The sequence below is a fragment of the Nestor notabilis genome, unplaced genomic scaffold (assembly GCF_000696875.1).
Source record: "Nestor notabilis isolate BGI_N333 unplaced genomic scaffold, ASM69687v1 scaffold7899, whole genome shotgun sequence".
Classification (NCBI taxonomy): Eukaryota; Metazoa; Chordata; class Aves; order Psittaciformes; family Psittacidae; genus Nestor; species Nestor notabilis.
Window position 1 is genome coordinate 18,290 of NW_009944996.1, and position 17,661 is coordinate 35,950.

The following is a 17,661-nucleotide window of genomic DNA, read 5'->3' on the forward strand; positions in this document are numbered from 1 at the left end:
TTTGTCTCTTCCTAAAATAGCCACTTGCTGGTTCTTTTAGCCTCTCTTCCCTAGGCACTGGGTGATAGTCTTGGAGTTGGGAGGGTGGGAATGAGCACATCTCCAAGCAAAACAGTGTTTTAATTGGCCTTAGGATTCCAAAAGGGAGATGTTCATAACCAATGATGCTGGAGTGATACAGGACTGTAGTGCAGTGATGGCAATTCAGTCTGACTTCTGTCAACATGTTTGAAAGTTGATAGGCTGGATGGGAAGCCTTTGACAAGATGGTTATCCTTCTTCCTCTAGTATAGGAGTGTCCAGCTGTGGAGGCTGCATTCCAGATGACTGAACTGTTGCCACTTTGCCTGAAGCCTGTCTTATAAGTAGGTCTCTTGATTTGCCTAGCTGTTTTGTTTTCAGAGTCTTAAGTTTGTTCAGTCTCACCAGGAACTGTTGGTAGTCAGGAATAGAAAACAGTTTGTGCCATGCTAAGCGGAGGTATGGTAGTAATGTGCTTTCTCTTCTACTTGGGGAACAGCAGAACAATCTAATACTAAAAGCCCAGACTTTAGGGGATTGACCAGGTGTCCTGGAAAAGGGTGATCCTTGGGGCTGCTGAAATAAGTAGCCCTGATAAATAAGTGAAGCTTGTCAGTGGCATCTTTGAGAATACTGTACTTTACAGTGAATTTGTTCACTTATTAAAAACTTGTTGATTTTTCTCTCTGATACAGGATCTCAGTCTACCCAATGGTACACCTGTGGACACTTCTAGCCCAGCCTCCTCCTCATCTCTACTCAACAGACTGCAGCTGGATGATGACTTGGATGCGGAAACTAGAGACCTCTTTGTTACTGTTGATGATCCCAAAAAACATGTGTGCACCATGGAGACTTATATCACGTACAGGGTCACAACAAAGGTACAAAGCACCATTCTCCTGTTCTAGTAGTGCATTCTCTGGGGCAGTGTTTTTAGGGCTTTTTATGGGTGTCCCTTGCGTTGTGTTTCCTTGTTTTAAGGACAAGAACTGAGTGTCTTTCACTGCCTTGTGAATGTATTGCAGCTGTGATTTCCCATACCAGAACTGTTAAAAACTTCAGTATATGAAATTATGCAAAACATTTAATGTGCCAACTTAGATTTTTGTTTCTGACTCTTAAATAGAACTATTTGTAAACTTGCAAGGCCAGTTTCTTTCATTAACTTGTAAGTTTGTTCATGTAAAGTAATCTGACACCCAACTGGTTTGAGTTACCTCCCTTGAAGGGGAATGTGCCTTGTTGATTCACTGTTAATCATCACACATGTTTTGTCTATCCTTCTCTAAAGTGCTTTAAGCTTGTTGTTTTAAGTGTTTACCATGCTTCCTATATCTGCCTTTTACCTAAATCATAATCTTGATCCTAAATTGTAAACTAGTTTCCATGCAGTTGTTGGTACAGAAGGCTGTACAGCTGCTGCTAAAACTAAGTAGCTTAATAATGCTACTGTATACCAAAAGAAATATGCTAGAGTATTTTCTCAGTATGTATTGTAGTTCACTCATTAATTCAATTTCATTACACTGATAGGAAAAGTGTAATCTGAAAAGTCCATACTCACAGCTGGACCATTAACTTCTGTTAACTAGCTTGTTCTTGTTAGCAGCATCTCCTAGGTGACATCGATACCTGTTTTGGGCACTTGTAGTTACTTAAGGCAAAAAGAGTTCACTATCTATACTGAGAATATACTTCATCCACTTGTCCAAAAAGTTTAACATGCCTCTAGCCTACTTAGCGGCACTGTATACTGGAGAGAATGTTTTCCTTTGAGATAAGGAAACCTTTATAAGGCACAGATAACACTGCATTTTTTTGTTTTTTATTTTTTTTCCCCAAAACATCTATTCCAAAGTTCTACTTTGGACAAACTGATTTCCCTAAAATTGTAGCTGCCTCTTAGTGCACACTTGACGTAGGCCTGTCATTCTTTGTTGCTCTAAGCATCTTAATCTTGCAAGAAGTGCTCAACCTTAAGTACTAGAAAATGCTAAGAATTATTGGAGGAAACTTTTCTACTTGTAGCAACTTAGCCTTCAGCTGTTACATGACCAGAAGGAATAGGAGGCACAAAATGAGATTGAACTTTCCACAGGCAAATTGGCTCAAGTTGCTTTTCCCTTAATTTGAGACCCAGTTATTCTGTTACAATAAAGTATTTTTACACAGTAATAGTAATATTCCTATGCTTGGAAACCTGTGATTATACAAGGGTTCCCTTCTTAAAGTAGAACTTGGGAAACTGGCTATTTACTGTATTTAGATCAGATCTGTTACCCAAATGGAAAAAAATCCCCTCATCCTGTACTTCTGATATCTTTTGCATGTCTACCTGCCTGTTAATACTTGTTTTGAGATCTCATTGTAGCACACAAATCTGTGATATCATAGTATTACAATACTGTTGTGAGGCAGTGTATAATTTATTGTTAGCAAGCACCATGAAAGCCTCACTTCTCTGTGTTACTATTCTTGTAAACTTCTGGCTAACCTTGAGGGGCAGCAGGTCTAGTGCTAGTTGTTTTATTTAAAAAAAAAAAGAAAAAAAAGAAAAAAAAGGCTGTTTGGAGGGCTAACAATATTAATGGTCTGACTCATTCTTGCCATACAAACAAGGCTTCTTTGGTGCCAAGCTAATTGCCCAATCAGCCACTGTAGCTGAAAGCAGTAATTAAATGTAGAAAGAAAGCTGTGCAGCAGTAATCCTAGACAGCAGTGAGGATGAGTGGTGATGCTTGCACCTCCAAATTGTAGGTCAGAGTTGTGTAGCAGACCTTGCTCCTGTCATCAGCCATACCTTCCTACCACCTTGCTTATAGTCTTGTGTGAGAGGGGTTTGAAACCTGTAAAGGGCTGAAGGGGTCTCTTCGGTGTCTCTGGATGAGGAGGCAGGAATGGCTGCTTTTTCTCCACTGAAGAATGCTACTGGAACCTTAATGGTTTGAATAAACTTAGATCCTAGAATGAGTTATGCTGAAGACTTCCCTGCTGTGAAAAGCAGCATCAATAGATGGAAGAAAGGAATGTAATTGCTAGTGCTGTAATGTGTGCTTGTGGCTGTGCCTGAACACCACTGTAGGGAACAGTGTAACCTGACCACAATCTTGTTTTTGTGATGTGCAATTTTTTTCTTTCTTTGGGAAGATCCTTCATTGTAACAGGGAAAAAAACCCCAATCTTGCAGTGTGCCCCAGACTGTGAATTATTTTATTCTAGCATAACAACATCCAGTACCTTAATCAAAACAAGTGAAAATGGTTCAGATGAAGCCTCAGAAGTTTCATTTATACTTTGGCACTCTTAACATGTTAAATAAGCTGCTGTTACTCTGAGGTGTAGCTGAGTAAAGTACAATCTGCAGTGACTGTCTAGGTCTTGGTAGTCCCTAATCTACAAGCACAACTGCTCCATTGGTTAGTCTGTGGACTAACACGTACATCTCTTGCCATAGCTAGCAGGTCAAAGGAGGAGATGTACTTGAATTTTTTTCCTTTTTGTCTCTTTATGCCTTCCTTTTCTAGAAACCAAACCTTTTAATAAGTAATAACAGATTAGCATGCTGTTTATTGTATACTAGAGCTACTGTTGAGTCGACAGTGTGTTAAGGCTGCTGGCACCCCCCGAAAAAGAAATTTCTGGCATAGAACTTGTACAGGATCCCCAGTGGGGAGATTGGTGGGAGTAGTGTGCAGTAACTAAGTAGTTGGAGCCACCCAGAGAGCGAGTGAAGAGGTGGATTGCACTTAAAGGCTGCTATTTGGATCTCTCCAAATAGGTGACAGTTGTCTCAGTCTGAAAGTAAATACAAAATACCTGCTGGAATTTATCAGGCGATTGTAGTAGCTAGGAGTAGCAAAGCAACTTGGTGCTGGACTTGGTGCCAGTTCAGAGATAAAGGAACTGGTGTGTTCCCCAGAATGCAGTGAGTTTGATGTCTAGCTGTACATGTAGTGTGCTGGCTCAGCAGCATCACCTTCATTGCAAGATGGTCGTGGTGCTGTAACTAACCAAGTGTAGCTCTCAGTTAAGGATGAAGAAGGTTTTCTGTGTGAGCTGTGCTTCTCAGTGGGACATAATGATAAGGGCCATTTACCTTCCAATCAGGCCTATCACAACAACAGGCTCTTTAGCAGAGACTCATCATTGACTCAGTTTCATTAGAGCTTTTAGGCAGCTGCAATACATGCTGTGCAGGCAGCCCCATGCAGCCAGGCTGGTGGACTGGATAAAACATTTGCCAGCAGTTTCTCTGCGTGCTTATGTTCTGTCTCAAACTTACAATGCCAAGTTTAACTGCTTGCCCTGAAGAATGAAAACTTTAAAAATTTAACTTAATGTACTGATATCTCTAATCAGCTATGCACAGACTTGATGTAAATAAACTTTCTTCCTCTCAGAAATCAACAAAACCAGTCCATGGCAAACTTAGTAATAGCTTATGTTCTAAACTTTTAGCCTTGAAGGAGTGTAATAAGCCTGTCACTTTGGAAATACAGGGCAGTGGTGAAAATTTTATCACCCATGGTTAATGCATATCATAGAATAAACAAGTCATTAAATATCTTTGTGTTTAATTCTTGGTAGCTAGAATAGTCTTATCCTTGGAATGAAGATTTCATACAGTCTTCCCCATAAGTTTGTAACTGCCAAGGGATTAACATGATGCACAGTACTCTTCTCTCTACAGACCCCGTCCCATGAAGTCTATCTGAACAGAACATGTAATGAAGTACAAATGGATTTTTAGGAACACATCAGCTCCAAATAATCATTTTTTGTTATTGCTGGCTTCCCACTGCTTGGAAGGCCAGAGGATCTTTCTCTCATGCTGGCTACAAACACTATTTAGGGCGTTGAGTCCCTGTGAAAAGCGTGTCTGGCCTCGCTGTTGCCAGTAATGGCTGTAAGTTTGCAGCTAAGTTTTGAAGCAAGAGGTTTTGCTGCACACTAAGTGTATCCTGTTGTTATTTTCCAGACCACACGAGCAGAGTTTGATTTGCCAGAGTATTCTGTCCGCCGGCGGTACCAAGACTTCGACTGGTTGAGAAACAAGCTGGAAGAGTCGCAGCCAACGCATCTCATTCCCGTAGGTAGTAAGCAAGAATCTGATATTAAGGACAGTTCTGTATGTGTCTTCGAAGGGTGATATTTTGGTGATGTCCCTCTTCAGGTCTAAATACAGTACTCAATTATTTTCTAGTATTTAGATTTAAATACAGTAATTCATTCTCTTATAGTGGAGTGGGAAGAGCTTCCCATTTGTGACTGATAATAAAGCTTAGACTTGGGTGGCACACCTGAGAGGTGAGCTTTGGCAGCCTCCTATAGCACAGTATGCTTGGTGATGACATCTGTTGTGGCATAAATGGAATATTCTTCATCTGCTTGCTCAATTCTTAGGTCTAGATTTCTGAAACTGAGGAAAAGCTTCACAGGTACTTCAGGTCCTAGTCTGTCAGTTTTCAGGATGGCCTTTTGAGCTGGTTTTAAAGAGTATTTTTAAAACTATTTGTGCTAACATTTAATAGCACAAACTTGCAAATCTTAGCTTCTGGCTTGATTGCTATTGCGTATCTTCAGTAGGCAGAAATTTAGCTAATCTTATTATCTAAATTACTGCACCTGTTCTTGTTGCTGAAGCTGGCAGTCGTGACTACCTTATGTGATAGAAGGTTGATAGTGATCTCCAGCAGTCTGTTTTTCATGCTGTAGAAGATCACCACCATCAGCTCTTTCAAATGAAGAAATTCAAAAAGGCCTGTAGGAGGTGAATTGTCAGGAAATAGCAATAGTGCTAGCATACCTTAGCTTACCCCTCTGGGTTTGGGGGGTAAGAGTCTCTGCTGTCTCTCCCTCAGCAAGGACTGTGCTGTGTGGGGGGTTATTCAGTTACGCTGTTCCAGGGTAGAGAGCTATTTAAGTCCTTAATTACTCTGGGACTTGCCTCTAAGTGGAATAATAGCTCAGTCTCTCAAAGATAAAAAATAATTCACAAAATCATGTGACCATGTGACACCACGAGCTGCCACCAAATACATTTACTGAGGGGTAGGGAGAAGAGGAGAGAGAATGAGCTTGCTTGGGGTAAGGTGGGCATATGAGATTAATGTGTTAGCTGCCCAGACCCTCTTTTCTCCCTTCTTGTTCTGTGAACAGCTGGAACTATAGACGTTAAGCTGCAGGTTCTTGAGTGTACGTACTAACAGGCTGCCGCTCCTGCCTGAAGGCTAAAAGGCAATAAATAAAAGTCTAGTAGCAGAAGGTGAGTCACAGCCAGGGAATCAAACTGGAATTTGTTATGCATAGAACTGCAAATTTGGCACAAGTATCTCCAATGCTGGACATGAAACTGGATGCAGAGCAAGGCAATCTCTTAAGTGCCTCCCTTCTAGAAAATCTGGAAGCATAAGGATGCACTGCCATCTTTTATCTGTTTGCACAAGTTGTCAGTTACAGAATCTCCTATTAATCTCCTGCAGGCGGTGGTATGGCAGGGAGATTGATGAATCCCTTGAGTGTATTTTATTGGCTAGAAGTAGATGGGGAATACAGACTAAAGGCAGTTGGCATAATGACTGCCTAAAATCTCCTGTAACAAATGATGTGTCTTCTCAATGCAGTGAGTCATGGTAAGTCCTACACTTAGGACGTCAAACTAAACTGAATATGGGTTCCTTTTCATCTCTTTGGTTACAGGTTTTTACTTCTTTAAATTTTAAATTATTTGAGACTTACTCTAATCTATTCTTTCGAACAACAGTAAAAATGCACTCAGATCTGTCTCTAGATGAGAAACGTAAGCCTAACAGGGCCATGGATCTTGTCATTGGATGGCAGTGTTTGGATACTTGAAGCCATTTGTGACTGCAGTGAACTCTGCTCACATGTTGCAGCAGGGAAAAATAGTCTATTAAGCTGGAAGACTATAAAGTAGATAAGTAACACACATTTAAAGCAAGAGATCACTTGCTAGCTGTGTGTATTGACTGCTTAAGGACTATACTGCTATAGCTAAAACCAGATTAAATGGCAGAGCCTCTTTAATAGAGATGCAGCCTTCTGTGGATCTCAAATGCTCAAACTTTAGTTGCTGTTCAGTGCCAGTTTGCATGTGTTTGTTTGAAAGAGGGTTCTGTAGTCTTCCAGCTTGTCCCTTTCCTCCTGCATATGGTGCTAAGGTGGTGACTTCTTCAAGTGTATATTACAAAGCAGTGGAAGAAAGTTTCTTCCTCCCTGAAGACTACTGCACTAAGCATTATTCTTCTGAGGAAGTCTAATTAGAGTGTACCTAAAACTGGTTTAACTAGAATGACTGATGTAAATGCTAAATATAATAAGATAAGTCTTAAATTGTAAGAACTAAATATAGTGGTCAAAATGTAGCTGTGTTGCAGCTAAGTCATGCTAGCTGTGGTTTTTTTTGGAGGTGCAATCTTCATGTACATCCCACATCAGCTAGGATATGGTGGGAAAGGCATATGCATACACAGTGTTGGTTTTTTGTCTTCGAAATATTTTTGTCACAGATTTCAGGTGACAGACTCTTTGCAGTGAAGAATCCTGATTCCTGAATTGGGTGAAAAAGGCTGTTATTGCTTTCTTAAGAGTAAGCAGATTATTTGTCTGTGCAGTGTTTCACAAAAATAAAATGCAAAGCACAATTTTAAAACTGATACTAATCTTAGAGTTCATACTGTCTAGAGAAAACAAAACAGATCTAGTGGTAGACGTGAGCCTAACCATGTTGAAGCTTTGAGCAGTCTTCTATCTGAAGAGGTACTTTGAAGTCTGGAGTCTAAGTGTAACAGTAGGGACTGCAGGACTATTAAGTCTGGAGGTAGACTTGAGCTTACATGTTAAGCTGAACTGCAGAGATGAACTGGTAGGGTCAAAACAAGAGTAAGATGAAAGAGTAGGTATGTTGGCAGAGCTTTATCACTTGCACAAACATGCTCAGGAATGTTAGCTATGATAGATGATGAAGTGTGCAAGTGCTTCAGGAAGGGGTCCAGGTTGGACCACTTGCTGTGTCTAGCCTGCTGGTCTGTCTCTGTGCTTTGTGCAGTGTGGTGCTATCACTATCAGCCCTCTGTAGAATGGCCCTGTCCAGGAGCTCTAAATTGTTCAGAAGTGGGAAAAGAATAAGTAGAATTGCTAAATTTTGAGTGTCTCTGGACTGAGCAGCCTTGCTTCAGCACTGAGGAGTGTGTTTGTGTAGTGAATAGTGTGCAGCTCTGCTGGCATCTGCTTTAGAGCTGGAGCTTGAATATGGATAGCAGTAGCGAGGAGCAGCCTAAGCTGTGCTAGAAGTCCTTGGTACAAGTACTATGTGGGCTTCACTGGTGAAGCCACTTCTTATAATTGCTAGCATTAGGCCAGAGCATCTAATGTATGGTTCCTGTTAGCTAACAACATTTTGGTTCGTGTTAAGACTGGAGTTTGGTTGTTTTGTGTATTTCCAAACAGCAGAAGCAAGTTTTTGCTCTTTTTAATCTTGTGCGTTTTGCTTGTCCCTGACAGCCTCTTCCTGAGAAATTTGTGGTGAAGGGTGTTGTCGATCGCTTTTCTGAAGAGTTTGTGGAGACAAGGAGGAAAGCATTAGACAAATTCTTGAAGAGAATAACTGACCACCCAGTGCTTTCTTTCAATGAGCACTTCAATGTGTTTCTCACAGCCAAGGTAAGCCAGTAATTTTCAAACATAATCATTGTCAAGGGCATCAGGATACGCACCTTTACAGTCTTTTTGGAATGAAGGTAAAAAGGCATTATTGAAACTACATGTGCGTGTCTGAACTTTCCCTAAAACATCAGAGTTCTTAGGGACTCTGAATGTTGTATGTGACAGACCCCTCTGTGTGTCAACTGTATGGGGCTTCCTTCGCTTGAGGGCCGCGGTGGTCTGCAGCTGTACAAATTCAGTTCTCTAGACCTGCTTATGTTATATCCATGTGTGTAGAACATACTCCTCTGATACAAGAGAGGTTCAGAATTTAGAAAATTGTGGGCTTTGTAAAATTGTCTTTTTAGGAGGAGGGAAGTGAGGAAGGAGGAGGAGAGATGCCTCTTGCACAAAAGTTTGCGAATTTCTTGACTTGTTTTTTTTTCTTTTTTTGTATGTGTTTCCATACTGTTTTCATTTGTTGCTCTCAAAACTAGGCATGAACACCTCATTCTTGTTTGTTCTCGGTCAACAACTTAATGCTTGTCTTCTGTGTGACTCATCCAGCAACAGTGCAATTTTCTTTGGCTGTCTTTTGAACTGCATTTTAAATAAGACTAGGAGGACCTACAGTCATGCTGGGGTTTGAACTGATAAGTGAGGAGAGCTGTAAAAGCACATCTTTCCAATGCCACATTAAGCTACTTTACTCAAATGTGACAATTTGAGCTCACTTTGAGTTTGTGCTCTGCATGCTGCTAATGTGAGGCTCAATCTCCAGTTCCCTTTTATTTCCCCTCCGTGGTGAACTTAACCACTGAAACAGGCAAGAAGTGCAGAATTTAGTACCTTGGCAGTTAAATGTCAGATAGCTTTGTTCTGCTTTTTAGCTGTTGAAGCATGATGCAACTTTGTTAGCTGGTTAGTCGTTTCCTTCCACCCCTCTAGAATTAATGGTAAGGGCTTTATTCTCAGCTTTGAGTAGGGCTTACCTTCAGAATACAGAACACCCAGGAAGGCTGAGGGAAAAGGACATGTGCTTTTCTGGCTCTTTAGTGTTGGAACTTCCTGCACTGTATTGCAGCAATGGGGTGTCAGTTCAGTGTGCTAGGACTTCAGAATTTAGTTACTGCAGAAAGTAATGAGACCACCTTCTGGTTGAAAAAGAGAAACCAACATTTCTTCAGGCAGCACACCAGAGAACACAACCTTTCTTCAAGTAACACACCAGAATGCTTGAGAGTGTGAGTTAAAGGGTCTTTTCTGATGCCCGCTTGCAGGTAGTGCTTAGGAAAGGAGGAAGGCAAGAGTCAAGGAACCACTGCATTTAAATGCAAACATAATTCAAAATTATAGTAGCTGTTAAGATGTCAGATTCTTCTAATCAGACTTATGTGTGAGGCATCCCTGCCCACAGCAGGGGGGTGGAACTAGATGATCTGAAGGTCCTTTCCAACCTTAACTGTTCTATGATTCTATGTTTGACTTATATATAAATACTTGAGAACAATACCATATTACATGTTTTGAACATAGCTGTTGTACTTTTTTAAAGACCATTTAAACTTTTAGTCTAGTCTGTAATACCATGAATTGATTCTTGACCTCTAAAGGTCTGGTTGGTTTGAAAACCTCTCTTCCTCAGGCTGCAAAGGGTAACCTAGTTAAAAGGTCTTAAGTCTGCTTTGAGATGTTGAATAGTGACCCCTGCTGGAAGGAGTGAAACGCAGAAAGGACCCCATTTTGACTAAACCCACTTTTTTTTCCTTTTTATTTTTCTTTTTTTTTCATCTGATGTCAAGGTGAAATCCCCTGAAGATTGCAGGTAAATAGCCTAGCTAACATAGGTTGTCTGAATGTTGATTTTATGCAAGTGTAAAGGTTTGGCAAGGAAGTTTAAGCTTTCTGTGCAGACAACATGGCTATGTGTGACCAGCCTGAACTATAGTTTGTCTTGTAGAGAAGCTGTGCTCATCTGCCCAGAGGTGCACTTTTTCTGTGTACAGTCTTCCCCTACCTTCTGTCTGGCCACACAAGTGGTGTGAGGAGGCTGCTGACCAGATAGGCATGCAATATGTAGTTCTCTACTAGGTCATCAGAACAAGCTGCTGCATTTACATAATACTGGTCTTGTGGGCTATGACTTAAAAGGTATGTGTGGGTGAATGGCATGAACAGTATTGGTGGAAACAGAGCTGTTAATATTGGTACTTCCTTGGTGACAGTACAGGAACATGGGAAAATCTGGCTATGTGCAAAATCTGGCCAAACATTACTCATTTATAATGCATTTTATACCATTCACCTGGATAGCTTATCTCCATCTAGAGGTAGTCTTGAAACTGTGCTCAACTGTTCAACTTGTACAAAGTAAGGTTTTGTTCAAGGCTACATGTCAAATGTAATATCTTGCCTTCACAAGATTTGATTGTGACTTGGAAGTATCCTTCACTGTATTAATCTTCAACATGCTAATGAAATACTTCTAAACTGTTGTTTGTTTGTTTTAAACTTCTTAGGATCTTAATGCCTACAAAAAACAAGGAATGGCATTGCTGTCAAAGATGGGGGAGTCTGTCAAATACGTCACAGGAGGCTACAAACTAAGAAGTCGACCACTGGAGTTTGCAGCCATTGGGGAGTATCTAGACACATTCTCTCTAAAGCTTGGTACCATTGACAGAATAGCACAGCGCATTATCAAGGAACAGTTGGGTAAGGATACAAGGTGCTCTATCATAATGCTTTAGTCTCAGTGCTCTGTATCGTGTTCTGGCTGACGGCAGGACCGAGTCAACTTACGTCAATGATTCTGGCCTGTAATGAGCCACATACAGAGCAAAATCTAATGCCTCTTGCAGATTTAAAACAGGCACAAATCCTAACGTGGTATCTTGTCTTAGCACAGCTCTCCAAATACCTTTCAGAGTCACTTTTGATATTATACCAACCTACTTTCTTACTAGAGCTATTTTTGGAAAGACTTTAGGAAGGGGAAAAAACCTGTAGATTCCGTATGGAGGAGTACAGATGGAATTCCTAGACCAAGATAACCTTTACAGATCTGTCTTAGCAGAGACAAGTTTTATGTGTATTTAAAAGAAAAAATACTTTGGCCATTGCACAGATGCAAGTGTCTTTTGTATTAGAAGCTTGAAGGAATGGTCAGTTAAGCTGGAGACAGCTTGGACCTGTCAACTCTGCAGCCATAGAGCTCTGTCTGTTAAGATGGTTGTGCAACACAAGACTCCTTGGGAAGTTAATGTTTGCTAAGCTTGATGTAGTTTCTCCTGTTTGGTGTGAGAGTTTGCAGATCCTTTTGCTTCACTTTTACTCTGCTAATCTACTTTTCCATCTGCCTCTTGCAGAATACTTGGTGGAACTACGAGAATATGGGCCTGTTTATTCAACCTGGGGAGCGCTGGAGGTTGAACTGTCAGAGCCACTGGAAGGGGTGTCTGCCTGTATTGGGAACTGCTGCACAGCTCTCGAAGAACTTAGTGAAGACATGACAGAGGATTTCTTGCCTGTACTTAGGGAATATATATTGTACTCGGAGTCGATGAAGGTAAAGGGAGCCCTGTGGCAGAAGACACAGCAGTTGTGTTTACGCTGAATGTTATATCAGCGAGTTTGTCCTTTATAACAATGAGAGAGGTTGATGGTGGGAAAAGTGGGGAAGTAAGGTATACATTAATTAGGAGGATATTTTCATAATCAAAACAAAACCAGGTATGTTTAGTAACAGGGTGTGGCATGATACATAATGCAGCATAGCATTATAATGCATATAGCATTATTTATCTGCTCTGCTGTTCAGTTAAGCTAAGGTCAGTAATGCTGGGGTGAACACAGAGCATTGAAGAGATGCTCCTTTGTTGGAAAGGCAGGTTGTGCTCTGTAGGAGACATCCTGTGGCTGCCTAGAATCTTCTCTTTGAATTGTTAGAAATTGTGGCTTAGCTTTTCATTACGTGGGTCAGTGACTGGCTGCAGAAAAGGCAGCATTAGCAGCTTCTGTCACTTACATGTGGCAGGGTTAGGTGGCTCCTTTTAGAAACCACATGTCCAAATGGCCGACACTGCTTTCCTCCTCATCTCCATGCCTTAGGCTGGATGCATCTGTTGTAAAGTTCTGTTCAATTCTGCACATCAAGTAACTGATTAAAGAGGTTGTTCTGTGACTCTTAATCTCTCTAAGAACTTGATATCTTACTGCATATGCAGAAGTAGTAACTGCTGCTTCAATGCAGTTTTTTGTTCTCTTGAAGTTAAGGAGCATTGGAAGACAATCCCATTGCATGGGAAAAAGAATTACTGAGTTAAATGCACTGAAAGCGGAACCTAAAGACTGTAGTTTGGCTATTAGAGCTTCTTACCACATGCCAGTAGTTAAGTATGTATTAGCAGTCCCCCTTTAGGGAACTAACAGAAAATTCCTTCTGAGGACTTTCCACTTGGAACAACCATTAAGAGGCCATGGTATGCACACCTTTAGAGATCTGATAGCCTGTTATATATCTACAGTCTGAACATGGTAGTCATCTATCTTAATCATCCTATACTTCTCAAACTGAGAATTGAAACGCTTCCTTGCAGATTTCTTTTCCCAGCTTCAGATACCTACTTGTATGGCTCCTGTCTTCTGGCTGAAGTATTTGTGCAGAAAGTTTTGCTCTAATTCTCTGAGTATACTTTTTGCTTTTGTAGTCATGCTATTGACCCCAACATAAACAAGGTGTATTTTCTTTACAGGACTGTTAACACCAAGTATTGCTGGAACAATTGAGCTGTAGCTGGAAGCCTTGATCCAGCAGCGTTCATACTTAGCCTTATTCTGTAGGACATCACTGTTTGTGTACTTAAAATTAACAGAGCATAAGGCTAATGGTTAAAGCTTTTAGCTCAGAACATCTGACTTTGATGTTACAAATACCACAGCCTACTGGAGATGGCATGCAAAGTGGCAAGCTGAGTTGAGAGGTGCTTTTCACAAATGTGGCAGGGGAAGAATCTTTTTAAACTAAAAAGCAAGAGTTTATTCGTTTGAAGAGATACTTGAGGCAGCTAAACACCACTTAACACAGGGATAGTCCCATTCTAAAAGCGCTAGTGTCAGATGATGGCAGAGACACTAAGTGCAGTCTCCAAGCCAACAGGTAGTGTAGCTGCAACTATTTAATGCCTCTCTGTGGCATTCAAGTGGTGTTTAACTGACTGAAGTACCTCTTCAGCTGAAGAAACTCTTGCTTTTTAGCTTAATATTTAGACTGTTGACTTGACTTTCTTAGTGCACTAAAGGATTCACTCTTGTCAGTTACTTTCTGGTCATGGATTGAACACAGTGTGTTGATGCTTTCTAACAGGCTGGATATAGAAACCACACTTGTAAAATAACAGTTAATAGCAAATAAGGATTATGCTGCTTAGTGTCTTGCTTGGGCATCTCATTAGCTTTACTGTGTGTGAAAATCAAGAATAAAATCTACTGCTAGCCAAAGCAGACTCTTCCTATTTTCCTTCCCTTCCAAATGCAAAAAGTGAAACATCTTGGGTCATGCCAAGTGCAGTTTTCTTATGCTAGAAAGTATCAGGCTGTTGTTATTTCTGCAGTAAGCAGCTAATGAACTGTCTTCCCAGACACCTTAAAACAGTTACTGTAAGGGAAGCTACTCTGGGAGTGCAGGAGCCTTTCCGCTGAAAGGGCTGTCCTTTTCACTATCAGTGCAGTCCTGTTCATCAGCTGCTAAGAGGACTGCTTGTGAAATTAAAGTGTTCTTGTCTTTTTTAGGTACAGTGCAATCTTGATAGTTTTCTCTGATGCATGGTGTACCCTAGGTATAGGTTTGGGAATTTGGATCTCCAGAGCAGTCTCTAGCTGAGTGAATGTCTCTGAGTAAGAACTGCCGCTATTTTGGGGATGAACCTCAAGAGTTCTTCAAGAGCAGTGTCTTCAAGAGCACTGTTACACCTGAGGGGGACAGCACAAGAGAACTGCACATAGGCAGATCCCTTGGGCAAAGAACCAGGCTTCTGATTGAAACAAATACAGGCTGACTCCAGGGAAGCTATCTCTGGGTTCATTTGAAAGATTTGCAGAAATTGGAAGGGCTGGCATTGTGGGCTCCAGTTAAAATGTGTGCTGGTAGCGTCTAGGGGGGATATTGTCTAAAATGCGGGCCATGTGTGAGATGGCCAGGGGACTTCTTGAAGCCTGGTGCCATGAGGCCCTTGTCAGCAAATGTGTGGTACCACATTCTTTGTTATGCTGGCTTTCCTCAGGGAGGCAAGTGCAGAGGGTGAGCTCCACTCGACGTATTCTGTGCTGATTTGAAAATGTTATATGAACTGTATATGCTTAACATTGCTAGAAAGGCTTATCAGATGATGCAAACCCCAGCTGTGTGCTTGGACAAGACTTCTAATGCGTATTTAAAACAAGCACCAGATAAATAGCTAACTGTCTGTCTAAAGGTGTACAGTAAATAAGGATCCTCTTGTGGGGTCTAGTCATAATAAGAAGCTACGTGGTGTGTAAGTGGCATAGGATTGCAGTTTGAGAAAGGAAGCTGATGGCAAACTCTTGAAGCTCCTTCAGAGATACAGGCCAAGGTGAAATGTTTCAAGTAAATACATAATGGAGAAGGACCTGCCTCACTGAAAGCAAGCTGTCTTCCCTGTGCAGGGACCAGTGGTTTAGTTCTGTCCCCAAATAACTGAAATGTGTGTGTATGTTTTCTGTTTGATGTTGGTTTCTTCCAACTTCTTAAAAATTATTTGTCAAATTTGTTTTTTCTCTGAGGTGTTAGCTAGGAGAAGTTTTGCATGGGGTGTGTTAAGTCTGGAGGTACTTGGTGCAGAGCTTTTCAGAGTTGCTGCTAATGCTTTAATGCATTGATCTACAACTGAGAAGAGATTGCCTGGAGGTGTCAGAGGAAAGGTGAAAGAAACCTTTCCCTTTCACAAAGGGAAGGCCGTATTTTTCTGTCACTTACAGGGCAGCCATTAATAGATACTTAAAGCTGTATACAGAAGCATTCTGTTAATGGTCCACAGTGGATGGACTTGAGCATTTAAGGAGAAACAAGACACTTGCCCTTTGAATCTAGCCTGCTGATAACCATTGAGTTCATCATTGGCCTCTCCAGCTTACTGCTCCATCTCCAGTCTCTTAAAAGGCTGACTGCGGTTGCTGGTGGTGGTTGTTTTTCTCAGAGGAAGTTCCAATTGACTCAGATTCAACAGGCAATACAAAGTAGAAATACCTGTTAAATCCCTCAGGTTTTTTTTGCATTGGTAACCTCAGTCACTTAAGGGCTATTCCACATAGTTGCTTAGATTCAAAAACTAACAGGAATGTTGTGAGTTTTCAAGCAAACCTGATGAGTGGCATGCTTGCTTGTATCCCTTTGGGGACAAAAGGGAGGGTTAAACTGTTGAAGGAGAAATTTTCAGCTCTGTATTTTTTTTTTTTTTTTGGTTGGTTTTGTTTGGTTTTGGTTTTGTTTGGTTTTGTTTTTCCTAAACCAGTAGCTGCTTTGTGAATGGGGTGCCATTCCCATTTATGGTGGACTGAGGTTTGTAAGGATATTGATTGCAATGTCTCCTGTCTCTACTCTAGAGCAACTGCACTGGTGACCTTCTCTTGGCTTAAGAGGGAGGAGGGAGAAGATGGTGACTAGTAGATGCAGGGTTTGTACCTCTTTAATTAGGAAACAGATCTTAGGTAGACTGGCTCTTAGAGCTTTCTGAGAACTAGTCTTTTAAACAGGTATTTCTGTAGGCAGCAGTGTGTATTAGTCCTGTTTTACTAGACTTGTCTGAAACTTAAAATAATTACTTACCTCCTGTTGCCCTAATGGGGTAATTGCTTCTGGGTGGCAAAAAGAAAGACTCAAAGTATGAAGTGACTAGGTTGGCTGCAAGAGAAGTTGAAGTTTACACGTGCCTGAGCAGCGAGCATTGACTTTCATCTTTTAAAGACTAATTTCTGTGCTTGTCTTTAAATTGTAAGACTGTATTATAACCTTAGTGGGGATCTTGGCTTGTGGCAGTGTAGCATATTTTGTGTTCTTTTCTGAGAATACAATCAATAAAATGTTTACTGCTTAGGAAACTCATGTAGGTAGTTGAGTGCTTTTCATGTAAACTGTGCTTTTCATAATTTAATTATTACTAACTAAACCAACAACCAACCTCCCCGCCCCCAACTGATCTAAAAGCAAAGCTTACTTTTGTTCTAACACAAGAATGTAATAGCTTGCTATAAAGGACTTTGAGCAGTCCTTTGCAAGTGAAAAGGGAGATGTAATACCTTCTGTGGTGGCCTTCCTGTCTCTTGGCCCACACTGTCGGCTGCTTGGGCATATCAGAAGCTTTGCACTAGTCCTTGACAGCTTTGATGCTTTTGTTTATTTCCTTTTCATGCTAATAGTAACTCAACTGATGAATTGAATTTTAGCGTTATATTTATGGTTATATGACAGCTTTTATCTTGCATGCTTCCAGCTTGTCCAGAAGTTGAATTTTATCTGACCCTGCCAGCTGCTGGAGAGCAAGTGCCATTTGTTTTTAAAAGGATACTCTAAATACTGTAGAATAGGACAAAGGAAGTATGGAAGTCTGACTTCGGCCTGAATTAGCACTTAAGCTTTGCAGTTTCATGCAGGCTGGGTAGGGAAGGAATGAGAGGATCCCTCTCACAGCTGTCTTTTTCTCTTGCCCACAGAATGTGTTGAAGAAGAGAGACCAAGTTCAAGCGGAGTATGAAGCAAAACTGGAAGCTGTAGCCTTGAAAAAAGAAGAACGCCCGAAGGTTAGCACTTTAAACTGAGGTCTTGAAAAACAGCTTGCACTTACATTACTACGTGAGAAGAATGGAGAAACAGAACTTGCTTCATCTGGGTTTGGTGGCTTCTTTGCAGTATAAGCAATTTCTGGCAGAACAGACGTTTGTTGTTGGCAAGCTGGTGTG

General features: G+C 41.0%; 1 protein-coding gene across 1 annotated transcript in view; it reads left to right on the top strand.

Moving 5' to 3' along the window:
* SNX30 (sorting nexin family member 30) overlaps positions 1–17,661 on the top strand; it is a gene marked incomplete at its 5' end in the record, with an annotated part of 40,249 nt that overhangs the window by 18,285 nt on the left and 4,303 nt on the right. The window contains 6 exons of the mRNA XM_010022680.1: positions 717–905; positions 5,003–5,113; positions 8,548–8,706; positions 11,208–11,403; positions 12,057–12,256; positions 17,416–17,502. Coding sequence (XP_010020982.1) covers positions 717–905; positions 5,003–5,113; positions 8,548–8,706; positions 11,208–11,403; positions 12,057–12,256; positions 17,416–17,502 — 942 coding nt within the window. The remainder of the gene's footprint in view (positions 1–716; positions 906–5,002; positions 5,114–8,547; positions 8,707–11,207; positions 11,404–12,056; positions 12,257–17,415; positions 17,503–17,661) is intronic.